The sequence below is a fragment of the Psittacula echo genome (genome assembly GCF_963264785.1).
Source record: "Psittacula echo genome assembly, chromosome: 5".
In the NCBI taxonomy this organism is placed as follows: domain Eukaryota; kingdom Metazoa; phylum Chordata; class Aves; order Psittaciformes; family Psittacidae; genus Psittacula; species Psittacula echo.
The window spans coordinates 2,606,009-2,633,012 of record NC_137739.1 but is presented as its reverse complement, the minus strand read 5'-3'; the positions used below and the strand labels follow the sequence as shown (position 1 = coordinate 2,633,012).

The 27,004-nt window shown below is 55.0% G+C and overlaps 1 protein-coding gene across 2 annotated transcripts; it reads right to left on the bottom strand.

The window, feature by feature from the left end:
* Positions 1–6,734: 6,734 nt before the first annotated feature.
* On the bottom strand, positions 6,735–11,826 carry GRAP (GRB2 related adaptor protein; the record flags this gene model as incomplete). Of its 2 annotated transcripts, none has more annotated exons than XM_080618691.1 (5): positions 6,735–7,086; positions 8,076–8,249; positions 9,277–9,399; positions 10,573–10,670; positions 11,749–11,826. In XM_080618691.1, 5 exons carry the CDS (start codon positions 11,824–11,826, stop codon positions 6,735–6,737), a joined length of 825 nt encoding a protein of 274 aa, XP_080474817.1. The 2 variants fall into 2 exon arrangements, with proteins under 2 accessions (XP_080474817.1, XP_080474818.1); XM_080618692.1 differs by having other exon boundaries at positions 6,735–6,920; positions 8,081–8,249.
* Positions 11,827–27,004: the final 15,178 nt, after the last annotated feature.

Below are 27,004 nucleotides of genomic sequence, written 5' to 3'. Positions count from 1 at the left end.
AAAGCTGCAGCACAGGGGATTTAGACTGGATGTTAAGGAGCATTTCTTTAGCAAAAGGGTGGTCAGATGCTGAAAAGGGCTTCTTGCAGAGGCGGTTGATGCCCTGAGCCTGTCAGTGTTTGAGGTGCATTTGGATAATGCCCTTTATAACATGATTCAACTTTTGGTCAGCCCTGAGGGCATCAGGCAGTGGGATTTAGATGATCTTTGTAGGGTCATTTCAGTGGAAATGTTCTATTCTGTTCTATTTTAGTGTATTCTAATATATTCTAGGCATTTCTATTTCTAGTTTATTCCTATTCTAATATATTCTTATCATATCCTATTCATACCCTATTCTATAACCTCTGCTTTGGCACAAGGTTTGCACGGACACAAGGAGCTCGACCGTGCTGTGGCACATTGCATTAGTAACTGGGAGATGGGCAAAAAGCCCACTCTGGCTCCATCAACTGGCTCTCACAAGCCTGAATCGTGGAGCTTTGTGCTTGTAAGCTCGGATAAAGGCAAATGTCAGGAATCAGGGTCAGAGTCTTGCAAAGAAAGGGAAGTGCCAGGGGCTGCGTCTCAGCTCCCTCGCGTTGGTGCAGCTCCTCTGGATTCGCAGCCCTGTAAATGAGAGCCCCACTTGAGTCAGGCTCCTGAGGCAAAGCCACCCATCTGCCCGGGTGCGTGGCCATCAAAGCGCTTCTCCCTACACAGACAGTGGCCATGGGGCTTCCTGGATGCTCCATCCCTGGCTGAGGCTCGTGGTGTGGTGGAGCACCGGGCACAGGGAGGGTTTGGAAGGGAAGATAGGTCAGGGATGTGCAGGAAGAGGAGAAACTGCAGCACGGCTTTCTCGAAGCTAAGATCATATAAGCTTGGCTTTAAGTCAGTGGGTTGCTCAGGGGAATTGGTGGCTTCTTCCCTTTTCATTGGAGTAAACTGATTTATGTGAGTGCATGGTAAAGGCTGGAAAAATCATCCCATAAAGTGATATTGTGCTCCAGGTTGTGCCCAGACCTTGGCTGCTGTGTGCAGGAGGTGGCAGCGGGATGCAGGGATGTGGGGATGCCACAGTGTGTGATGGGATCAGAACATGGGGAGGAACGAAGAGTTTGGCTTCCACTGGAGGTGGTTCAGATGTAGCTGATGATGTTATGGAAAGGCTGTCTGACCCCATAGGGATTTCCTCCACACATGCCATGGCCTGGCAACAAGGGGTGCAGTGCGGTATTGGAGCCAAGACCGGTCATTTTAGGTGAAATCCCAGCCCTTCTGAGCAAGGGACAGCAAATGTGACAGAGCCAGGCACCTACAGGGATGCTCCAGGACCTTGTCCCCAGTTATTGTCCTGCCTTGGGTGGCCCAGCGCCCACAGGTTGCGAGATGCCCTGGATTTGGGCATTGAGCATGGGTGTGTGTGGCGTGGCTGGAGCGTGCTGCGGTCATACCCACCTCACAGCCCTGGTTTTATTGTGCAAGGAGCTTTATGGTCGCCTTAGCGGGGTGTGTGTGCGCTTGTGATTTATGACACGGCGGCATAAATGGGGCATCCCATCAGTCGTGCCATGTGCCAGCTCCTACAGTCGTGGTGGTGGGGGGAGATTGGGTCCATAGAGCCCTGTGGCTGGAGCATCTCCTGTGGGGTAAAGAGCCTTTAGTCCCCTGGGACCTGAATTGTGGGCAGCCCCATTGCAGGGACATGTCCCCATGGATGAGCAGGTTGGTCCCCACCATCCCGGCTGTCCCCATTTGGCCACCCTGGGGTGACCCAGCTGGACTGGCAGCACCTGGCACAGACACATCCTGCTCCCAGGACGGGCTCCTCCCGACTGCAGATGGAAGCATTAATTACAAGCTCCTAATTAATTTCCCATCTCTAGCAAAGGGCCTAATGATAAAGCAAAGCAGCAGGGTACGATGCTGGGGTCTGCTCCCAGCTCAGGGGCTCTGGATGCGCTCCCAGGTCCCACCGATGGTTTTGGTGGCAGAGCTGAGCCCTGGGGCTGGGCTATAACACCCAGACGCTGCTTTGCCCTCTGGAGCATCTTCCACCCTCCAAGCATCATCCATTTGCATAAAGCCGAGCACAATGTGCTCTTTTAAAGAGGAGGAAAGCGAGGCACGGAGCCGTGATGGCAGCTTTACTCACAGCTGCTGTCAGTAAAGTCAGGACAGAGTCACCAGAGCCCCAGCGCTGGCTCTAACCCAGGGGAAAGGTGGCTCAGGTTGGGCTTTTATAGCGTCCTTGGGACTGTGCTCTGCTGCCTGTGCCCTGTTTTCTCAGCCCACATTGCACCCCATTGTGCCCCAGAACCCATTATGTAAAGCCTCAAGGTGTTACTAGACGGTGTTTGCATCCACTGCTGCCAGGGGTATCCCGCTTTGGTGAGTGTCACCATGCAGGAGGCCCGGGATGATGCTCCCAGTGGTGTGCAGGGATTACCCATGCTCTTCACTGGGACGATGCAGACCAGGGAGCCAGGCAGCCCATTCCACTTTGATGCCTGGCATTCATTTCCATTCATTTCAATATTTGATGAGCACAACAATAAAAAGAGGGCTCAGTGCTCATTGAGGCACAATCAATGGGGCGGTGACGGCGCTGCCGCCCGCGTCCCACGGAGCTGCTGGGTGCTGCCCATGCAGGTAATTGCTGCAACGGTGCATGAACCCCGTGCACAGGGATGGGCAGTGCCTGCCCGTGGAGCTCTGCAGCCTCCAGCCATAGCACCGGGTCCTGGCAGGGCCCCTGTCACTGGCTTTACTGTGGGGAGGGCTCCATGGGGCTAGATCTGAACAGAGGTGGGCTGGATGTGGGGCAGTGGGAAGTGAGGGTCATGCTGCTGGGCTGAGTCCTGCCTGTTAAGGCTGATGCGGGAGGCAGAGGTGGATCATCCATGTGGGATGCACTCTTCTCCTCCACCCAGTTCTATGCTTGTGGGGCATCACTGCCAGAGCAAAGGGCCAATATCTACCCCAATGGAACAGGGGATGGAAGGGTCCTAGGACATCACCTACCTCTATCCCCCAGACACCGTGGCCTGCATGGACCCTGAGGAGTGCACTTGCATCTGTGGGGCTGCTGTGGGCTGCTCCAACATCGCCTACCCCAAGCTGGTGATCGAGCTGATGCCCAGCAGTAGGTGGATAGAAGAGGGGCACCTCCATCTCCACTGGGCTTTGCCCTATCCCAGAACTGCCCATGCAGCCTGTTGAGGCTTGGATGCTGGGGGGACCCTGTGGGTGTTCGGGGTGGGATCCTATGGATAGATAGCCCATGTATGCAGCCTTTCCATGGGTGATTCCAGGACTGAGGTCAGGGGATGTGGATAATCCCATGGCAGCGCAGGTCCCAGCATCCTGGGGTGCAGCTGAGTGCCCCAAACCCCGTCCTTGCTCCAGGGGACGTTGCAGTGTGTTCCTACAGAGGGGGAGGCATTACCCTTGGGTGAAGCATCGCGGCTGTTACAGCCCATCCCATCCCATTCCATCCCATCCCCTCTGGTTCAGCCACATCCTGATGGTCCCTCTCCTCCCTAGGGCTGTGTGATCTGATGACTGCAGTGATGATGGCTGCTCTTATGTCCCCCCTGACCTCCATATTCAACGGCAGCAGCACCCTCTTCACCATGGGCATCTGGAGGAAGCTGAGGCTGGGGGCTGGCGAGCGGGAGCTGCTCTTGGTGGCCAGGTAGGACTGTGGCTTCCCGGGACACTGTGGGTCTTGGGGATACCGATGGGGCCGGTCTGGCCCTCCGTGATCTGCCCTTTGTGCCCTGGAGCCTGCACAGGACCTGCGCTCAGCCTGCTTTAGGAATGGAGAACAAGCCCTTGGATCATGTATGGAAGCGCTGGAAAGGCAGACGGGGCGTTCGGAGAGGCCAGGATGCGCTTAGCGCGAAGCCTCTCCCTTACCTCCTCCGGCCCATTCCCACCAGCCAAGCGCACGGGAGACCTTCCCCGTGCTCCCATGGGATGCCGGATGCCGGCGGGGAGCCCGGGACCGTGCCCTTGGTGCGGTGCTCGGAGCGGCAGAGTCAGCGCTGGGGAATGCCCCTGTGCGGAGCCGCGGTGCGCGGGGAGTGTCCCCGGCACGGGGCGCACAATAACAGGGAGGGAATCTGGGTCAGGGCTGCGGGGAGGCTCGGCTGGTTCGGCAGCTCCAGGAGCAGCCTTTAGCTGGCACCTTCCATCTCCTGCAGGGCGGGAAGGGGACGCGCAGCGATGCCGCGGTCCGCGGTCCCGCACGGCTGCTCTATGGGTGCGCGCCTCCGTGGCACTGCTTCAGGGATACAGGGTGCAGGGACTGCACAGAGCTTCCCCAAGGGTGGGTAATGGGTGTTTGTAACGGGTGTTTGCAATGGGTTTGTGCACCGGGGTGGGAGTCACTGCCGCTGCTTCAGTCCGTGCCGGGCTGTTCGGTAGCGCATCGGGTGGTTTGTGTGAGCAGAGCGCTGCAAATCCCACCCCCTGCGGCCCCACAGGGATACAGCAAATGGGAAACGTTGTGGAGAGGGGGGAAAAGGTGTTTTCAGGTGCAAGTTTGAGGGTTTCCTACCTGCAAATCACTTGGGGGGATTTAGGTTGGATATAAGGAAGTAGGTACCCGTGATATAAGTACCTGTGAGGGTGCAGAGGCTCTGGCACAGGGTGCCCAGAGAAGCTGTGGCTGCCCCATCCCTGGCAGTGTTCAAGGCCAGGTTGGACACAGGGGCTTGGAGCAAGCTGCTCTAGTGGAAGGGGTCCCTGCCCATGGAACCAGATGGTCTTTGAGGTCCCTTCCAACTCAAACCATTCTGTGACTCCATGGTTCTATGGTTTCTAATTACTCATCAAGGGGTCCTAACCACCCCCCAGACCCACCGGGGTGGGGATGCTCCATTCAGCTCAGCACGGGGAGAGAAGGGATTTGCCTGGGACTGGAGAGAGCTCGTGGTTCCTGGACCTACGGGTTTGAGCTCCTGCCACGGCCATGCTGCAAGGGTGGAATTCCCCACTGGTGTTTGATGTGAGCTCGGTGCCAAGGCAATGACGTGGTGATGAGAGCACCCATCCAACCCTTCGCAAATCCCCCCCCCCGTATCTCCTCAGGAAGCTGTGCCAGGCTCTGCCCTCCATCCCTGCCTGCATCCCCGCTTCAGGATGCACATGGACCAGGGCACATCCATCCGATGCCCCCAGCTCACTGTGTGCTCACACACTCCAGTGTTTCCCCATGTCCTGTTCGCATCCTCTGTGGGTTAAAGACTTACCAAACACAGGGGTTTTCTCCTTTCCCTTGGGTCAGGGCGTGCATTTTACACTCAGGCTGCTTCCTCTTTGTAAAGCACCCCGATCTCAGCCAGGGGGTCCCTATGGGAGGGTCTGACCCTGAGGTGTTGTCACACCAAATCTAACCCCATTTCTAGCTGAAGGATCTCACGTAGTTAACCCTCTCACGGGATCCCCTCAAGCTCTCCATGGATGGTGCATCCCATGGATCCCATGTTGGTGAGTGTGTGCCTGGGGTGTCTGGCAGGGGAGGCATCTTCAGTGTCCCCCAATTCTCTGCCTGTAATGGGCAGCATGGATGCCCCGTGCCTCAGTTTCCCCATAGTCCTATCCCCTATAGGGGATATCCCCTACAATCACTGTCTTCCTGCACCAGGCTCCTGCTCAGCCACCCTGGACAGCCAGCAGCCATCAAAGGCAGAGGGACCCCCATCCATGGCCCTCAAGGTCACCACAGAGCCCTGCTTATGGTCCAGCATCTACAGCATCAACGCCGTTATCCTGATGTGTGTCAGTGTTTTCTGCTATGCCTGCTTTGCCTAATGGCCTGCCAGCCCCTGGAGGGAGGAAAGGTGCTGGAAATGGGGGGTGGGAAATGGGGATTTGGGGAATAGTTTTTACTTGTTACGTTTGGGACGTGGGATGTGTAAACCCATCAGTGCAATGAGCTGGGCGTTCTCAGCGCTGCGGACACTGAGTACATCCCTGGGGGTTGTGAGGTGTTGGGGGGGTATTTGTGGGGTCAGGAAAGGCTTTGCGGGGAGGTATTGGGGTGGGTGAATGGGGCTGCAGGAAAAGCAAAGCCACAGTGGGGCAGCAGGCACACGGACGTTGCTGTGTGATGGTGGAAAAGGAGCAGCCACACTCGAGGCTGTCACCAAACACGTTTTACCAGCTCTGAATAAAACTAATATCACAAAAGGTACAATTTGCAGCTATTTACAGCACCCGCAGGACTGAACCCCTTGGATCAGCCTTTCCCAGCATCCCTCCATGGAGTTACCAAGCCTGGCCACATGCTGGCTGCCTGCAGCCCTGCTTGGAACCCGGGCCTTGCTTGCGCTGGAGAGGAGCAAAGGTTTGGGGTCCACATTCTCATCCCCTCCATAGCTGCCACCCCATCAGGCTGGGGCTCTGGAGAAGGTTTTATGGCTGTGGTCCAGTGCTCTGTGCTGCTCCCAATGAGAGGCGATGCCTGGGCTGGGGATGTTGGAGGTCTCCTGGGCTGGGAGCACGGAGAGGCAAAGTTTCAGGGTGCTGGCAATGGGCACCCTTGGATGGGGATCACCATAACCCTGGCCATTACCTCCATCACAGCCCCCATGGCACTGAGTCCTTGTGTGTTGCCAGCCCAGCGTGGGGACAGGCACCATCCATGGGGACATGGGGATGTGCAGTCCACGTGCAGGGCCAAAGCAGCTCCGGTGAGTAGGGGGCACCAGGGCCGTGGTCCCCCCCTGCTTGCCCATAGCAGCTCACTTGCAGATGGGGTGCACGTAGCTGCGAGGGAAGAGGCCGATGCGCCCGTAGATCTTCCCCTGCCACCAGTTGGGGTCGGCGCAGTCCAGGACCTCGATGATGTCCCCGCGGAGGAAGGGAAGCTGGGAGCAGTCGTGGGATGAGAAATCAAACTGAGCCTGCACGAACCTGGGTCTCCTCACCTGGGGGAAAGTCAAGGGCAGGGGTTGGTGAAGGGAGAGGTGCCCCCTCTGCCAGCCCCTCTGCACCGGGTTGTGCTGCTTGAGTCCCCAGTGTGATGGGGATGCGGTGACACCCCGGGGTGAGGACCAGCCTTGGGAGGTGAGAGCATGGAAGGTGTGGGGGTGCCTGGGATGCTCGCTTTGAGGACAGGAGGTGGGAGATAGAGGAATCCTTCCATGGGAAGAGCTGGAGTGCTGGGGACAGCCTCTAGTGCAGGGCAGAGCCTGGGGTGCAGGGGAGCACCCCAAGGCATAAGGCTGCCTGGGAGAGCCAAGGTTGGTGCCCAGGAACCCCTGCTCAGGGCAGTTGGCACCTCTCTCCTTCCTGGATCCTTCCTGGGTCCCTTTGGCTGCTGGAGCCACCCCAGCCCAGCTCCCAGGGCCTGGTTTTGCCACCTCCACCATCATGGCCCCAGGGCTTGTGTTTGCTGGAGCTCGCCCGAAGCTGCCTGCGCCCCATCCTGAGCTGGTCGGGCTGTGCCACCTGCCCCCAGGCATCAGCCCTGGCCTGAGGGATGGTGCCATGGGCCCAGGGGAGCTGCCCTGCCCTGCGGAGCTGCACTGGAGGCTTTCTCCACCCTGCTGCATCCCCACAGCACAGCATCTTCTGCTTGACACTGCCTTGATCCCATCCTGAGCACAGGGCCAAGTGCCAGCCCGGGGTGTCCCTGCCCTCCTCTATGGGGGCTGCTGAGCCTTGAAGTGGGGATTATGAAGGGGTTTGGGACTGGACTCAGGATGCTTTGCCTGATGGTGATGAGGGAGCCTGTGCCCAGAGGGGGCTGGAACTGGTGTCTGCTCAGAGCTGGGCCATTTGGTTTCATAGAATCACAGAATCCCAGCCTGGTTTAGGTTGGAAGGGACCTTAAAGCTCATCCAGCTCCAAGGAGGGACCCCTTCCACTAGAGCAGCTTGCTCCAAGCCCCTGTGTCCAACCTGGCCTTGAACACTGCCAGGGATGGGGCAGCCACAGCTTCTCTGGGCACCCTGTGCCAGCGCCTCAGCACCCTCACAGGGAAGAGCTTCCTCCTAGCATCTCATCTATCCCAAAGGGGCTCCCAGCCCATCCATGCCATCACCCCAGCTCTGCGCATCCCCATGGCCTCATCCCCTGACGGTACCTCCTGGCCCTGGTCCTCATCCCGGAGGAAGATCTGCTGCTTTTTGGCGATGGTGGTGGTCCTGTAGAAATCCACCAGCTCGTTGAGGGAGTTGAACTTTTCCTCCCAGAGGTAATATTTGCCATTTCTCTCCCTGAGCACCTTGAAGTGCTGGACGTGCTGCCCGTAGCTGCGAAAGGAGGATGGACGTTACCCTGGCCTCGGGATGCTGGCAGCAGCCAGACCTAATTCCAGCATGGATCAAAGAGCAGCCACATCGGAAGAAAATGTGGGGAGAGCTGCAGGTCCAGCTCAGCACATTCCAGGAGAAGACTGCAAAGGCTTGGATTGGGTTCCCAAATCCCATTTGCAGTCCTACCGTGCAGGTAGGGACTTCGCTTGCCAGCCCCAATTGCTGTCACCCCTCGGTGTGTACTGCGGTGGCACATTGGGGTGTCTGCTCTGCATGGGGCTGCTGCAGAGACCCACCGGTGCCAGGGCCCCGGGCAGGGGCAGGGACCTGGCCTGGCTGGAGACGCAGGGCAGAGCACGGCTCCCTTTCATTATGGGCAAGAACCTCCTTAAATGCTTAATTAGAGATTAGCAGCGTGAGAAAGCGCCTGCCTGGCCCGGGGCTGGCTCCTGCTACCCTGGCCCCGGGCAGGGAAGGGGCAGCGATGGGGTGAGAGGCCCTGGGGCAGGCTCTGCCCTTTGGCACGCTGCCTTCACACAGCTCTGCTGCCCATGCCAAAGTCATCAGCCCCACGGCATTGGAATGCTGCAGCCCGAAGTCCTTTGGGATGCTCTGGGCAACACGTTCCTCCAGGTCATGTCCCCTGGGCTGTGCGGGCAGGTTGGCCCCGGTGCTGTTGTTACCCACGTGGCTGTATTGAGGGGCACCCCAATGAGGGACCCAGATACAGCCCGTGGTGCAGGCAGGGAGCAGGAAGCGGTGGGGATGGAGGAGGAGCGTGAAGCTGCAGAGGGGAGGAAGAATGGGAAGGCTCTGTGTGAGGCTGCTCCTTGATGTCTCGGGGACATGGCTCTGCAGCCTTAAACCCCTTCGAGGTGACCAGGACAGGGCAGGATGCTCACCCTATCCCCACAGTGGGGACCATGCACAGGGGTGGCCTGATGCCTTTGGCCCCAAAAGCAGGCGCTGTGGGGGATCCCTGCCCATCCCATTGTGTGTCCATCCGCATCCCATGGCCACTCACTTGACGGAGATGGAGAACTCCCCCGGAGCGCTCTCACTGTCTCGGATCAGGAAGGCTCCAATGTGCTTGCGCTGGAGGAGCTGCTCCTCTGCCAGATGCCGGGAGATCCTTCCCGCATACCACCTGCGAGGGACACCGGGATCAGCCGCGCCGGCACCCAGGGACACCCCAATCCTCCATCACTGCACACGGGAGGCACCGAGAGCCCTGGTAGTGGTGGGAGCGGAGTCCCCATTTCGCTCCCTATGGGGCTGGGACATCCCTGAAGTGGATGGATCCCTTCCCCCCAGTTTATCACAGCGCTATCACAAGGTGCTGTGGGTGCAGACGTGTCCCCACGTACTGCCTTATCTATATGGGGTTAGTGCAGCATCACTGACAGCTGTGACCACATCCTGTCACCGGCTCATGTGCCTCATCCCCTACTTTGCTGCCTATCGCCTCACTCCTCCCCAAGTCTCCCTATGGGAACAGCCCTGCCAGAGAGGGTTGCAGGGCAGCAAATCCTCCATGCAGGATGAAACCCTTCCCACCTGCATTGCAGGCAGCTGCTGAAACAATGTGGAGGAGCAGAGTCCCCATCTCCCATCCCTGCCAAGGCTGTGTCTATGCATCTGGGGAGCCTCAGGCCAGGCAGACCTTTTGCTACCTGTTAAAACTGCCCCATGAGTGATCACCCATGGACTTCCGCACATCTCCCAGCGCCATCCCTCCATGCTCTGCACACAAGAGGCTGTGTCTTGCCCGCCCCAGCTTGTTAACCCAAACCAGAGAGGCAACGGGATGTGCCCTGGGCTGCCTGAGCCCACGCGTTCCTGCAGCCCCGAGCAGGTTTTGCTGTGGCATTTGCATGTGATGTACCAGGGGATAATGATACATAAAACACAGGTTAAAACGAGGGTGGATTAGGTTGGGCTTTAATAACACAGTAATAGGATTGTGTCTAATGCACTCCTAATCCCATAGCGCTTCGTTGTTCCCCAATTATCATTTATTTAGCGGGCAGGCCGCTGTGAGGGTTGCATTGCTCTGTGTCAGGGGTATGTGGACACGCTGCTGCCTCCTGCCCCCTCTGGCTGTGCTGGCATGGGCACACTGACCTGGCACGCACACCCCATCGCTCTGTGACTCAGTTTCCCCATGTGTGGGACTGCTCTGGCTTATGCAGACCGATGGGCATTGGGATGGGGCGTTGGGATCACAGCCTGGGTGGTGGGAGAGGATGTCCTGGTGCTGGTGGGTGCTACCAGAGCAGGGTTTCAAGCTCTGTTTCCATGTGCTGTGGATGGTACTTACGGGTGAGGCTTGACCTTGATGTAGTTCTTGGGGACGAAGCCCTCGCAGCCGTACAGCTCAGCCTTGTACCAGTTCTGGTCATCTTCCATGTTGAGGATCTAAGTTGGGACAGGAGCACTGTGAGAAGGGCTGAGTGGGACCCCCCTCACTGCCCCAGACCCCACATTCCCCACCTAAACCTTCCCTAGTGGAAGGCATCCCTGCCCATGGCTGGGGTTGGAACTGGATGAGCTTTAAGGTCCCTTCCAACACAAACCATTCTATGAGTCCTGGTGAAAAGGGGGCTCTGACAACAGTGATGTGGTCTGGGGCACCTCTACAGCCTGGCTGCTCCCTCAGCCCTCCTTAGCTCACAAATGCTGGCAACTGAGGGGTGCCCCATACCCCCAGCCAAGGATAAGGGTAAACCCCATCCCTGGAGGTTGCAGCCGGGCCCCTGTGTTCCCCGGGGTGGTTGCAGCCGGGTGCTCTGTGGGAGGAAGGGCCCCGGTGCTGCCGGGTGCTGACACCAGCTTCCTACATGGTTTTCCAGCCTCCCACGCTGGGGCCAGCACCACTGAGCAAACAGGATCCGAAACCAGGGGCGTGGGGATGGGGAAAACACACTAGGGAGGCAGGGAGGGCACAGGGGCACCCATGGGGGGCTGCAGGGTGCTGGGTATCACAGCATCAGCCCCATGGAGAGGGGTGAGTGCTGGGTGGCATGGCAGGATGAGGGTGCCCTCACCCCCATCACAGGGCTGCAGCTCCCTTGGGGATGGTTTGAGCCCTCATGAAGGGTTTTGGGGTTCCCAAGTGGCATCAAAGAGCCCACCTTGATGCAGAGGGTGTTTGAGCACTTGCTCCCTGATGTGGGGTTCCTGCGGCCCTCAGGGATTCAATGAGGAAGGGAAAACATGTTCCAGCCCTGGAGCGGCTGTGGCAGAGCACAGGGAGGCCACATACCAAGTCCCAGTTGGGTCCTTGCTGGAGATGTGACCCGTGGCACAAAGTGGTACCCACTGCTACTGGGGATGCTGCTGCGCACCCCAAACACCTCAAGTATGGCTCCTTACACACCATGGAAAGCCCCATAGAGGGAATAAGAAAAGCACCCCCATGCCATGTGCTCACTCTGTCCCGCAAACCAGCAGCATCCAACCCCCCCCATGGCTGGTGACCCCCCTGTCCAAGTACCTTCAAGGTGTCCCCTTTGTGGAAGGGCAGCTCGTCCTTCTCGGTCGTCTGGAAGCTGTACAGAGCCACTGACTCCATGGCTCGGGCTGTGACAGGATGGTTCTGAGGGGCCCTGTGTGGTGCAGGGTGAGCACACAGCGCAGCGGTGCCGGCGGCAGGAAGCTGTGCTGATGTCAGCATGAGCACCACACAGGCACAGCTGCCCAGATGTGCTGGGGAGGGGGGAGATGCTCCAGCCCGCCCGGATGCCAGGGGCCCATCGGCAGAAGGATCCGGTCACGTTGGTTGGTGGCATCACCTCTGCCATGGGCCATGGGCAGCGGTGTTGAGAAGCAATGGATGTTGGAAGGGAAAAGGATGGTGATGAGCTGGGTACACAGGTCATGGGTGCGGGTGAAACGTGCCTGGAGAGCATGGTTGTCAGATACTGCTGATGGAGGAGTCTCTGATGTCTTGTAAGGGTTGAGCTTCATGGACTTTGTAAAGTGGCTTGATGGGAATGGATGTCTTGATAAAAATGGATGGGCAGAGGCGCAGGGAGGAATGGTGGATGCACAACCTAATTTCTTTGGAAATCAGACCGAAAACTCCATGTGAGGTCCCAGCTCTCACCATCAGGGTTTCAGCATCATTGCCATCGGCTTTTTGAGTTGTGGCCCTTTGGGGGTTGATTTTTTCCAGCCTTTTTTTTCCAGAGAAATAGGGGAAAAAATAATCCCTTTTAGACTAAATCCATTTCCTGCAGCTCTCGTGGGCGTCAGGCACTGAGTCCGCAGGGCTCGCATGCAAGGCGTCATTCCCAATGGGAAGGTTTCTGATGCCGCGCAGCATTCCTGTCGTGTGTGTGGGCCGGGACATGAAGCACACAGAAAATCCTCCGGATGCTGGTTTTGCTTTGCTCTGAGGAATTAAAGCAGGGACAGCTGCAGCTCAATCCTTGCCCATGCGCTTGGGCATTTTCCAGTGAGGAGCAGGATGCCGCTGCCATCTGCGCAGGGAGGGATGAGTTATGGTGCTTGCAAGGCCTTGGTGGGGTTTGGATTTGTCTCTCCAACCCTTCCCAAGTGCATCCAAGATGCTTTCCAAGTGCATCCAAAGAGCAAATTCCATGTAACACCCCATACAGGCCATCTTCAGTGTCTCACTGCCCATGGGAAGTGGAGAGGGTGGCCCTGGGTGTCCCCACATGCCCTCAACGGTTATCCCCAACACGGCCTCAGGACCTGCTGTTCCAAGGGAAGCGGAAATGCCGGGAAGGCCGTGGGAATAGGCTCGGTATGTCATAGGGACAGGACTCAGCAGATCTCCATGGCCTGGCAAGACCCAGGGGACAGCACTGCAGCAGGAAGATGCTATCTCGGGGCGGGCTTCCTTTGCTGCTTGGCAAGAGCAGGGCTGGATGCTCCCTGGAGAAACCGGCCCCAGCAGAGCTGCTGGCCAAGGGCTCGATCCTGTCCCTGTGTCCATCAGCACAGATTGGATGATATTAAATCTGTGTCACGTACAATAAGGCAATGATGGGGGTGAGCTGGGCATGGGGGTGTCTGAGCACTGGAAAGGGGTTTGACATGGGAGAAACCTGCAATCCAGGGAGCAGGTTAGTGTGGGGTGGTGACCACACGTGGATACTGAGAGCAGTTTTGGGGTGCAGCTTCATTGGACTGACAGCAGAGAGGTTTGGGGGGCACCTTGGGGTGTCCATTCGAAGCCATGCATGGTGCTGCACCGCCCAGTGTGCCTGGGAGCGGGGTGCAGGACAGTGGGGTCCCAAAGGGGTCCCCAAGGCTTTGGCACAGTGTTTGGACTCAGGACCGGAGCAGGATTGGGTCCTGCCAGCAGATGGCAGCAGTATAAAGGGGGACACTGGGGACAGTGCCACATGCTCCTCCACTCCTGCTCTAAGGAAGCAGGCAGCCCCTTTGGCATCTCTGTCCTTGCACCCCTACATCACATATCCCTTTCCCTCACCCTCATCCTTCCGGCTGCTCCAGCCATGGTTCCTGCCCAGGGGATGGGTCCCTTTTGCTCTCTGGTCTACAGCCCTGTTTCTGGGTTGGGAGCCAAACACTCCTGTGTTCAGCCAGTTCCTGGGTGCTTCATCCTAATTCACTGCCACGGAGAGGGGGTGCCCTGACAGAGCCCAGTGTGTACCAGTTCAGCATCATGCCACCTCCAGGGAACCCCTCGAAGGGGCCATGAGCATCCTGGTACTGCAAAACCAGAGATGCCCATAGCATCCCATCATCCAGCTGCTTCCTTCCCTGGGAAAAACCTCATAAGCAGCCCCAAATCTTCCCCATCCCATGCTCACCAGAGCCCTGAGAAGAAGCTGAGACCCCTGCAATACCCAGTTGACAGCATGAGGCTGTGCTGCAGAGCCCTGCAAGGCAGCCAACGCTGACTAACCACGGGTCTGAGACATCCACGAAACATCAAAACAAGGCTGTTGGGTTTTTACTCCCCATCTTCCCTCCTGTCCCTTGTCCAACAGCCACATTTTGCACAGCACACCCTGTACCGGAGCAGGGAAGAGCCTGTCCCTGCAGTGCCAGCCCTGAGCGGTGGGTGCTGAGCATCCTGGGGGTCTGTACCCCCATCCCTGCACCCTGTGGGACCCCGGTGTTCAGGGGGACCCCCATGGTTGTGTTGGTGGGTGTCAAAGCCTGCGTCCTGGAGCACGGTGATGATGCTCACTCTGGGGATGGGCAGAGGAGGGTGCAGTCGGCCCTGGCATCACCCATTCCCCTCTGGGTGCTGTCTGCTGCCCCAAGCTGGGCTGACTCCATCGTTGCCCAATCCTCTGAGCCTGTTTCATCAACATCCTGTGTTTACCTGGCTCCCCATGCGGGAGGGAGGAAGAGGAGGGAAGGAGCCTCTTCCTTTCCTGCTGCAGGCCCCAGGAGCTTTATTAAGGCTCCTCCTTGCTCCCCTCCATCCAGTGCATTGGGGAGGATGGGAGAGGAGGGGGTGTTTCAAGCCTGGCTTTGCCTCCTATGGAGGGGCTGTAAGCTGGGCCTGGATGATAGAAGGGCTGGAGAGTGTGAGCTGGCTCATGCCACAGCCCCCAGTGTGTACATGGGCTTTGCTTCTGACAGTGGGATGTCCCTTGGAGACCACAATAGATGTCCTGCACTGGCACAGGAAGTGCCAGTCACATCACCCGTAGCTGCCTGTGTGCCTGGGTCCGGTATTGACCCATGGCCGGTGCACGGGATGTGATGAGAATCCGGCCTCTTGAGGAAGCGGGTGCCCCACTGAGGCCCCACACAGAGAGGAAGCAACATCCTGGGCTAGAAAACGCCATGTCAGTGCCTGTAAACAGGATTTCAGAGTCAGCACTTTCCCCCCGGAGCACAGGTCACGTCCTGAGCATCAGACCCGTCCTTTTGCATAGCTCTACTTTTCTACAAAGCCCAGCCCAAACCAAGGAGCTTGTGTCACGATTTATACCTTGGTGTAACTGAATACAGAGAATGAATAGTGCTGGGAGGGTCATACCCCTCTGAACCTCTCATTGTCCTGCAGGACCCATAGGGAAACATTTACAGGAGGGGCAGCCAGCAGACCCAGAGCCCATTGGCCATGTCCAACATGGCCTGAAGTCACGGAGCCGCATCTCCTTGGCGTCAACATGGGTGGCTGGGGCTGCTATTAGGGTTTCTGGGCTAGTAAATCAGAGCAGGTCCTGCTTGCCCATGCTGTGGATGAGGTGGGAAGCGGGACTGTGCTCCCCAGCTCCCATGAGAGAATCAGAATAGTTTGGGTTGGAGGGGAAGGAATGAAGCCTGAGGGCAGGAGAGGGGTGGTGGGACCTCACTTTGAGTGCCTGGGCTTGATGATGTTTCTGAAAAGGAACTGGAAATCATGAAGTCTCACATATGGAATTCCACCACAAGCCTGCAGGAAAGGGTCACTGAGGAGGGAGGTCATCCCAAACAGCCTCCTCAGTGAGTGCACAGCCTTGGGTGGAGGCCGGGACCAGCCTCTTGGGCAAGGGCCACACATCACTTTGGTGAGGAAGGAGAGCCCAGACATATGAGTAGCAGCCTCAGGAGGAACTGACACTGAGTGCTACCCATGAGGCTCCCAGGACTCAGTTTGGGGCTGAGGGAGCGAGCAGTGCTGGTGCCTAGCTCTGAGGACAGGCGCTGCCTCTGTTTTGGCTCAGGGGATGGCTGGGATGGGGACTCAGGTGAGGGTCATTTACAGGGATGTAAACCATCAGTGGTGGTAAATCATTGTAATCAGTGTTAATCATCAGTGTAATCAGTGTAAATCATCAGGACCAGCAGCAGCCTAGGGCTCTCTAGCTCCCTGGGCCCTATAAAAGGAAATGAAGGCAGTTAGCTGGGCTTGGACTGATGAGGAAGGGATGTTCTCTGTTGCATCTGTGTCTTGGAGGTGCGCATGAGCTCCTGCTGTTCCTTGGGGTGGCTTCTCTTAGCAACCCAGGACACCAGAGCAGAAAGCAGGTTGTCCCTTTGGCTGTGGCTTCCTTTTGTGTGGCCTGGAGAGAATGGAGTGATTCAGTTCTACCTGCACCAAGCTCTTGGTGCCCAGTTGGAAGCAAATCTTGTGTGGCTGTGCTCTGCTGGTCCTTGGGCTCTGCCCTTACTGTGGTCACTGACATACCTGGAGGTAACTGAGCCCTGCTGGGTGCCTTCACCCAAGTCAACCCAGGCTCTGCTTTAAGCTGTGAGTGATGCTTTCTGCTGGACCTGCTGAGTGCTGCTCTGGGAATGTCTGATGGAGGCTTTTGAGGAGGGAAACTGCTGTGGCATCTGGCCTCCAATCTTCCTTGGTGTTATGCTGCTTGTGTGGTTATGGGGAAGGCAAGGTGCTCATACCAGCATTACCTGGGCAGACTGGTGCTGCAGCACTTATGGGAGTGGGGATATCTTTACCATCTCTTGTGGATCCTCAGGAGCCATCCCCACGGAGTTGAGGAATGAGACCCACCATGGAGTGGAGGTGGAGAGGGTCGCACCACTGCTTGGATTTGTATGGAGGAGAAATTAGAAGGGTCCCTTTAACTGCAAGCTCCAAAGAAATCAGACAGAGAGGCTGAGGTTTGGGTGTAGAGGCTATTTGCTGTCGGTACCTGCCATGGAGGAAGGTTCCTCACCCTGTGCAGGCAGCACAGGGTGGCAGGAGTGACCACCCATGGGCAGAGGGGCTCAGTGGCTCCTTGGTTTAGGGGAGCTGTGAGTTTGGCCAAGTCCAGACGCAGGCTGGTGCTTGAACAGACTCGGAGAAGCTCCCCCTCAACAACAGCATCTGTTATTTTCCTAGGATTAGAGAGAGAGGAGAGCAGCCCAGCAGCCTTGCGGCACTAGCGTAGGTGAGGACCATGCTGTCACCGCTGTGACTCACGGGGCCGTCTGCCGCTTCCGAGAACACGGATCCTGTCGGGAGGAATTGTGAATGATGGCTCGTGGAGGGGTGCCCAAGCTGAAGCAGTCACATTCGGGTTCCTCCTTAGGGCTTGTGAACAAAGAAGTTATTAATAACCGATTAAAGCAGAGCTCACGTCATGCCTTCCGCTGGCAGGGTGGCAAGAGTGGCTGTGGTTCCTCCTTCAGCACCCTACCTACCCTGCTGCTTTGGGCTGGTGCCTCATCACTGTGGGGACATGCTTGGGTGATGCTTCCCAAGGATGCGAGGTACCACCAGTGTAAGGGTGATTTGGGACTCAGCCATGGTGCTGCTTTGGCTGAGCTCATAGACTCTCAGAATGGTTTGTGTTGGAAGGGACCTTAAAGCTCACCCAGTTCCAACCCCTTGCAATGGGTAGGGACATCTCCCACCAGACCAGGGTGCACTCGTAGGCTGTGGGTGCAGGACTGGAGCCCTGTGTGGCAGGATTTTAGTCGGTGCCAAGGCAGACGGTGTGATCTGCACTGGGGACAACCCGGGGCACTGGGCCAGGGGCTGGAGGGAGGAGGCTTCCTTGGGATGAGGATGTGCGTGTTACCACATCCCTGGCCGGGCTGGCGATGCGCCGGGCAGTGGGAAGAGGCAGGCAGGCTGCTGGAGAGGGGCCCGCAGGGATAATGCATGGAGTGCCGGATGCACTGTAAAACCAGAGAGAATCTGGGCACTGTGCTCCTCTGAAACCGCCTATTCAGGGCAGAACTGGGGAAGACAAGAGGGAGGAAGCGGAGGGAAGATGGAGCACTGAAGCCTTCTGTGTCTGGCCAGCAACGGATGCAGGTGCAGCTGTGGATTCCCCAGATGCTCTGGCTGCTCCGAACCACCCTTTCCTGCAGGGAAGGAGGAGATGCTCTCAGGAATGCCCCCAGAGCCCCCAGCTCTGCTTTCACTATGACTTACTCCTGCTGCTGCAGTGTCTGATGCAGCCTAGAATATAGAGCTGGGCCTTGAAGTGGCATGTCTGTGTGGATTCTCTGAAGTCTGATATAGGGTTGAGCACATTACTATGACCTCTGTCCCAAGCTGCTCATCTAGAAAATGATGAGAATTTAAAGAACTCTAAAACCTCTGCCCAGCCTGTCATCAGCTTGGCCTGGAATGAGCAGACAGCCTCAAAGGTTTCAAGGGAGAATCCACATGTGTGGTGGCCTTGTCTATCCCTACCTGCACAGTGCTACTGCATCTGCCTCCCTTTAGAAAACCAAGCTAAATAAAGCTGCTGCTGTTGCTTTGGTGGCACAGCAGTGTCTAATGCCGTTTTCCTAAGTGGTGCTTTTGCTTGTGCAAGAGGAAAGAGTGAGCGAAGACTTCTGGAGTCTACAATAAAACTGATGGGCTCTTCCCTGGGGCTGTGCTGGATGGTGATTTCTGACACATCAGCTGGGGAAATCCAGGGTAATTTCACTGAAGCCCTTCTAGATATCCACCTGCATGAAGGAGGACATGATCTGGCATGAGGGTTTGAAGGAAACACAGCCCAGGGGTTAGCTCCAAGATGCACGTTCTTGCTTTCTGCCTCTCTAAGCAAGCCCTACGTGCAGCGCTCCTACAAAGCAGCTCTGCATTTCCAATGGGAAGTCAAGGCACTGCTTTCCTTAGAAACATTCCTGCGGTGCTGGAAACCGCAGCATTTCTTTCAATGCAAGGGTTTGGGATCCCCAGGAACCTGGGCACCTCCCTGTGAAGCTGATGGCAGAGGAACAGCATGGCTCTGGCAGTGCTCGTGGGTTGAGTGACGCAAGGCAGGAATGCTAGCACAGGTAATAAAAACCTTTCCTATGTAGGTGTATGTACATGCGTGCATGTAGATGCAATATCCAGCAAAGCACAGAGCAAACTGCTCTGTTACATGTCTGTGTTTACATAAAGTGTTCCTTTCAGCATCCCAACTGCAGATCTGCTGTCTTCCTTCCCTCCTTCCTTCCCCCTCTTCCTCTCTCAGTCTGAAAGAGGAACTGGGTTGGGGCTTTGCTGGGGAGCTGTGCCTGGCTGAGAGTCTTGGTCACTACAGGCTTTGCATGCCTGAACACCTCACCAGCTCATGGAGCTAATGGTTAGGCTGCAGCAAGGGTGTACTGTGTGTTACGGACTTGTTTTCTTGTCATTAATGCTACATGATGATGTCCTGCTGAGATGGAAAAGCATTTGTGAGGGGACTCCTTAGTGCATCAAATTGAATGATCCTGTTGGTCCTCCCTGCTGCAGGGACTGGGATTTCAGGCTTTATGGGAGCAGAGGGTTGGAGGCACCACTGGGTTCCCTGCACAGGCTCAGATGAGCAATTAGAGCAAGGGTTTGGTCCTCAAAAAACAGCTTGGGAAAACACTACAGTCCCTCTGCAGCCGGAGCACCTGTGTTTTCTCCCTCTGGAGACCAGGAGACTAACTCAAGGGCTAACTCAAGCTGATGTCTGCTTGCTGCTTCCTCAGCTGGGATCAGCAATGCAGCCTGCAGTAGACTGCAGCTGCGCTGTTCTTGGCTCCTCAGGGCAAAGACGTTTATTGGTTCAGTAAATCAGTTTAGCGTATGTTTAACTCTACCTGTGGAGGATGGGCTCTGAGCACCCCTGGGTGCTGAAGGCTTAAAAAGCAACATGAGCTGCCTACAAGGCTTAGTAGAGGCTTTAGCCTCAAGGGTGTAAAGCATGCTAGTGAATGGAGAGTCTAGGCAAAGGCATTCAGGGATGATGAAGCTTTTGGGAGAAACCCATGGCAGCGTGTTGGGATGCTGAGAAACAGCACATGAGTGCTGCACTTTCCCCCCAGCACTCACTATTGACCACTATTAGTATTGGGATTATGGACTGGACACCTTTGATTTTAAGCAGTTCCTTACATGCTGGCTCCCAGTTCTGTGTTTCAGACCTGTTCATCTTTGAGAGAAGAGGCCAAGTATTGGAAGTGGGTGAGCAGACAGATGTCCTTGTTGTGTTCCCTAGGACCCAGCAGAGTAGGGCTTGGACACCTCTTGAACCAGAGCTATGTCTGTGAATGCACAGAATGAAAGAGGTGCCCATGAACGGCAGCATCTCCAGTTTCCTGACATCCCTCAGGCTCTGATCTCAGAGCAAAATGAGAGGTCTTGCCTTGCCTGGAGGGAAAACACTGGAGCCTCATGTTTGCTTCCCATGAGAGCCAAGCTGGAAAAGCTGATGCAGACCCAGTCCTTGCAACGTGCCTGTAATGAAGGATTAGCAGCAGAATAATAGACAGCAAGGCACACAGGGTGTTTGCATGGAAGCATCTGTCAATCTTCTTTTGAGGGTCAGATTGGTGGCTTCAGCAGAGGGAATCATCTGTAGAGCACAGCCCTTCCTTTGCAAGCAGTTAAGATCCTGCTGAGTGTAAAGCACTTTTAAGCCAAGCTGTGCAGGTGTTGTGAGCCATTCTTCCAGCCCACTGGGGACAGATGTGAGGTTTTCAATACAAGTTTCAGCTTATTTGGCTCTTACCCTCACTAGTTGGGTTATTCAGTTCACACATCGCATCGAAGACCACTTCAGTATTGCTAAAACCTCCTGTGGCTGCACTGTGGCTTACATCCCCTGCTCCCCACCGTGCTATGAGCGACATGCAAGTGTTAAAAGAGGCTTCTTGAGGGACAGAAGAAACCTGCTGTCTGTAGCAACTTGCTTTGCAGCTATTTTTGATTGAGGTTGAGGCTGTTGTGGTTTGTGCCCCAGAAGAAACTGGGCTGCGCACAGGCAGTTCCCAGCAGCGCTGGTGTTTGCCTTTCACCTTCTCTGATCACAGAGATGTTTGATTTCTAAACATCAGAAGAAAACGGGCTCCTTTGACTTCCTCTAATGTTCGCAAGGCTCAGGGAACAGTCCCGGATTTCGGAATCTCATTCAGCCTGTAAAGAATGTGGAAGCTTGAAGGAGTGTTAATTACAGCCAATTATAACCTGTTTGACTGGCCAAGATGCTCCAATGGCTACTGAAACTTGCTGTCCTTGAAGATGGAAGCCTTCTATTTTTGAGGAGCTTGAACAGCAGCTGTCCAGCAGGACTGGTCCATGGAGCAGCTTGGTCAGATAGGGTTAGAATTGAACACGTTCATGAGAACTCCTTGCCTGCAGTGTTGTGCAGTTTGTTTGCTTTGTGGAGCCCTGATTGCTTGTCATGACTCTCTTCCAGCCCAGCTGGTGATTTTTCTTCATCTGCTTGTTGATTACACAGGGATCTCATGTATTTACAGCTCTGCACTTTCAGGTTGGATGGGATGCTCCTTGTGATGGGGCAGCAGTGACAAGCTCGGAATCACGACCGTGAACGCAGATATGAAAGTTGCAAATGGATTTGTGAGTGTGGGAATGGAGGAAGTCACTTGCAGAAGTGGGAATCAGAAACCTGGAAACTGGGCCAAGTAATTAAGTGACTGGCTGGGTGCTGTGCAAACACAAACCGAACAGACAGCCCGCCGGTTTCAGCTGTCAGGGGGAAAAGCTATCAGCTTTTCAGCTGTGATAATCAGTGATGGGCATCCAGCTGTAATCCAGGGACATGGCAGCACTGTGTTACCAATGCCTTGCTTTAAAAAAGAGCTCAAAATGCCTGCAGCTTCTAGTACTTGGTCTGCTCAGGGGTCTTGCATTTCCTATTGTGACTGAGAGCAATACTATGACATTTGAGCTAAAATTGTGTTGCACACAGCCTATTTCCCAGGGTTAGAAGCTGATGTAGCTTTAATGCAGGGTGCTCTGGGAGCAGAACACACGTGAAGAAAGCTCCTGTGGACCTCAGCTTTCTCAGCCTGCCTCCATAGAACTGCTTCAGCCCTCGGAGCATCTTCATGTCCCTCCTCTGGGCTCGACCTCATGGCACTTGAGTATATTATGTCCTCTGACAGCAGTGACCCCTGGTTGCCTGCTTGGTTGTAGGTACACTTCACATCTCTCGTGTTCCCTGCTTCTGTTAGTGAACAAAAAACCTTTTGTCTCCCTCTGCACCCAGATAGGACCAGCCTAAATCACTGTCCCAGCCCACCATAAAGAGAGGAGACCCAATTTGTAGATGATGCTCCAGAGACAGCAGCACAGCTCCTCTTGTTATCGTGATACTTTCCTCATCATGAGCTCCACTGTGTAGTTTCCCTCATGGTGAGAAACAGCTGGGAGGAGTGAGGATCATTCCTGGCCGTGCATGATCCTTGTGCAACAGCACAAGTCATCGTGTGGTTTGGCTGTTGTTATGAAGCATCTGTTGAGCCGAGGATGGGCCTGGGGCGAAAGGGAGGGCCTGATTCTTTGGGTGACATTCCTTGGGTGGCTTCAGGAATGATGAAGAGGAACTCTGATTGGTGACATCCTCCACCAACTCCTTCCTGACAGGAAGTCCTCTCGTCATGGCATGGAGGAAGTCAAGAGGGATAGTACAAACTGAGCCAACCGCAAGGGAATCCTTGACCTCCAGCATGGGCTTACAGGCTCTAACTTGGTGACTTGCTTTGCGGAACCACATGGTAACACTAAATGAGCCCATCTTCACTGCAGACAACCTGGTCCTGAGTTTTTGACTCCAAACTACACAGTCCCAATGAGTGAGTGCTCCCAGCCTGGGAACAAACAGCAAATTCAGGCTCTCTAGGTTAAATGTGCTGATGCATCCTATTAAACAAGAAAAACACCTCCTCGCCAGTCAGTGGGGCCCTGCAGTGGTCCCATCCCCTCCTTTTTGCTGACGTGAGTGATCATTTGACCTTCTGCTGAGCTGGTTTAGGGAGCTAAACTGGCTGAGAAGTAACCCTCCCCCCCAAAAAGGAGTGATTAGTCTTCACCACAGATGGTATAAGCTGGTGTTGGTGGTAGGGAGGGAATGGGAACGGGTGGTGGAGGAAGGGCAGGAACCACAACACCCTGACTTAGGTCAATTAAAACTGTTGTGGAATTTCACCTTGAGGCTTTAGTGGGATTTAATATAAGCAGCGCAGTGGCCTTGGCTTTTCGATGTGGCATGGAGAGAAACTGCACCTCCAGAGCAGTAAGGAGAAAGGAATGAAGGAAGGTGCCCACAGATGAGAATGGCTTTAACTTCTAAAGAAACACACCACTTGGTAATTACTAGAACTAAGCACATTTCAGACGTCACTGCCTCTCGCACTGTCAGGGCATATTCATTCTGAGAAAACCAGAATGTGCTGGGCTTGCATTCTCTCTCCTCTTTTCATGAATCTGCTAACGTGTTCAGAAAAGGTCTCTTTTGAAAGCTCATATTAGAGGTGTATTAATTTTGAAAGCCCATTTTAGGGCTGTATTAATTTTGAACCTGTCAAAATGAGCGCTTGCATTGGAAACAGTGCTACGGGCTTGTCTGCATCACAAATGAAACTCAAACCCTCACGTTGGCTGTAAGCATGCTCTGTTCTGATTCAACTTGGGTTGATTCCAGCTGAACTCAGGCACAGGCTTAATGGGCTGCACTCTCCCTCATTCACCCTCTGATTTTGTTCCTTGTAATGGCACTTATTTAAAGATGTTTGAAGAAACCAGGTTAAATATGGGATAAACTAAACTTCTATTTTGCTTCTTCCTTGGCTTGTAGACAAATCGTGTGTGTGTGTGCTTAGGGCTGCAGACCCTGTGGATCCATGTGTCTAATCAAAGCAGACGAGACTGTAACTCAGACTTCGCATATTTCAATGAAATATTCATGACTCTAGAAGGGAATAACCTGGGGTGAACATCACTTCGTATGAATCTGAATATATTCTGTACCACTGTCAGCAACAGAGGGCCTGTGCCTGTTGAGAAATATCTCTCTGCTTTGGCTCTGAGGACAATACTGATTGCATTTGCCCAGATTCTCATTTAATTAGAAGATTTCCATAATGGGCCAGTTAAGGATTTCAGTCCCTATTTACCCCACATGGAAGCATGTGGCTGGGAAATACCAGCTCCCGCTGGAATCAGCATGAGTGGAAGGTGCCCAGCCTCCTGAGACATGAGGCAGGTTCTTACTTGGCTACTTAATACAGACTTAAGTGCTGAACATTAATCACACCTTCATTAGATGATGCTAGCCTCTTTTTTTAATTGATTCCTTCTGAAGCCCTGTAGGTTAGGAGTGGGAAGGAAGATCAGTAATGGAACAAAAATGACCGTGATTTAGAGATCGGATTGCACACAGCTCGAGCCATGCATCAGGATAACGAGATTCAGTCTTGTTTGGTTACAAGCACTGGAGACAGAAGCAGAAAATGGGATCCACCGAGCCAGCTCTCAGGAAATGGGAAACAATGGAGTGAGGAAATCAAATTTCAGACTGCAAGGGATATATTTATCAAGTTTTCCTTTGAATTTCTGCAGAGCTTTTTGGCATTCCCTGCGCAGCTTTTTTCTTTCCCCCTCTATTTTTTCGGTCAGCTGCCATATGGCCGGAGGATTAGATCCCTGCCCAGCACCGTTGTATGTGACCTATTTGTTAATGCGGGGCTGGGGTCAGCGAGAAGAGACAAACGGACTTGTCATTGTTTGATGCTTTTTCGAGGGCTCTTCCTGTTGTCACTCACGCTGTGGCCAGACCTTTGGAACAAACTCATTAGGTAATTAGTGGTGCACTCAGCCCCACGTGGCAGTAGTTGCTGCGTGGGTGATATTCACGTTATGGCTGCGGAACAGGCCCTCCTGTGGCTTCCTGACAGCCGCTCTTCACTAGGTTAGCTGGAAGGACAACCATGGCCTGCCTCGTCTTTCCTGGGAGAGTCTCTTCCATGCCAGACATCACCCTGCAGCACTGCTCCTTACCCTCCTCCTCCTCCTCACCATGCCTATCCCTTCCATTCCACTCGCTGGATTTGCTGCCACCGTCTGCTTTCTCCGCATAGATTGCTCTGATGCCAGTGTGGCTACCAGGGAGATGCCACAGCTATGGGCTGCTGATGCCAAACTCACATTGCCAATAATGGCCTTAAACGCTGGCTCTGCCAACACAGCTGAAATGTTGTGGGCTGGGAACGATCTGATAGAGCAGCTGGAGTCAACATCCAAGGCGTGGTATGAGAGAGGGATGGGGCAGTGCTGGCATGGGAAGTTTTCTACACTAGCTCCTGGGTTTGAAATCAAAGGGCAAACAGCAACAACCTCCTGTTGTTAATACAAAATGAGGACCATAGATCTGCTGCTACAAGTACCCTCTCACTGTGGATGCCCTCAAGGGACCGCCTGAAGGGATTGAGTCTCCTCTCACTGTGAATGTCCTCAGGGAGCCACCAAATGGATCATCCCTTTGCAGCCTGGGTACATCCCTGCTGATGCAGCTGCATCCATCGAGTTCCTTTACCCATGCAGCAGGAACTGTGATTGAAGGCATTAACAGCTGTAATAAAAAGTGCCATTCTGCTTGGCCAGCTTGTTTCGCTTGCACTAAGTGGCCTGATCCGGTTGATAGAAGAGACAGTTTGTTGACAGAGGCATGCCAGCTCTGTCCTGGGTTTGTGGATTCACACTTGTGCTGTAGACAGACACCTGGGATGGAGCTGGGAACAGCAAGGAAGCCACCTCCTGCTTTGGAGAGTTGCTTGTCCAGACCTGGGAGGAAGGTGAGCAGGAGAGAAAGCAGCAGGAACAATCTTCCATTTCCCATTTTCTTTTAACCAAGGGTTTTCTTCTTGTTCTTTAGAGCTGTCAGCACCTAATCATTAGGATTAATGAACGTGCACAGAAACATTAGGTTTCCATCGCTGCCGTTTTCTTCTTGGGAAGAGGGAAGTATCTTTCAGCTCCTGCAGATCTTGTATATTATTCCACCCAGACTTTAACTCTGCCTCGCTCAAGGTTAAAGCTCAGCCAGCATCGCAGCTAACCCAGAACCCTCGCCTTCCCAGCTACCAGATGGCATCCGAAGCATTTCAACTTGCAGCGTTTCTAAACAAGTTGGTTTTAACGCAGTTTCCTCTGTGTTTTACTGCAGCCCCTGTTCTTCTGTATTTAAACCTCAATTCCATGGCAATTTCTCCATAGGAGAAAAGGGCTGGGCTGAGTTTGTCACTTGAAAGGCAGCACTTTATGAACCAGGGTTTTGCTCTGAGTTTCCTTTGTGTTGTTACGCTCTAGTAAGGCAAGATTCCTTAGGAGTTGGGGTTTTAAATCACTGGCAGCACTACCTGGAGCCAGCTGTAACAGGAGCAGAGCCCTACTCACCAGCTTCTCCCCTGGCCCACGCTAACCCCGATCATCTTCCACCAGCGACGTCCCGTTTCCTTCAATTGTCTCATGCTTTTACGATGGGAACAAATATATCCAGGAGGAATTGCAATGGGACCACTAACCTCCTCCCACCTGCCAGTCCGGTTTAGTCATTATCCCCAGCGGGAAAGGATGCGTGCTCCAATGCCTGGCTCCCCTACCCATCACCAAAATGCCCCATCCCAAAGCCTTCCCTCATCCATAAACGCTGTTATTTCTTATTGGCAAAGGGGAAAGCTGCTGTAATCACAGCATGAAGCAACAGAAGCCACTTTGGTGCGTATCAACCCTTCCATGTTTTGAGGGATCCCCTTTCCCGCCCATGCTCTCCCCTCAGCATCCCACAGCCATTCCCTTCCCTCGGCGCCCGCAATGGGCCCGCGGAGGAGCCGGGCGCTCTCCCACCACCCTGCCCGGCACGGTTCAACCCTGCCCGGCCTGGCTGTGAGGAGGGAGGGGTGAAGGGGCCGGGCCGTGCATCCCTGCCCGGGCTGAGGCGGAGGCCGCCACCGCCTCGTCCCGTTCCTTCCCGCCCCCCCACCCCACCCCTCCCGCGCCGCACCCGGGCCGGGGCCGCGCCTCGGGGCCGCGCGCGGCCGCCGGTTCCGCCTCCTCCACCACCTCCCCCCGGCCGCCGCCA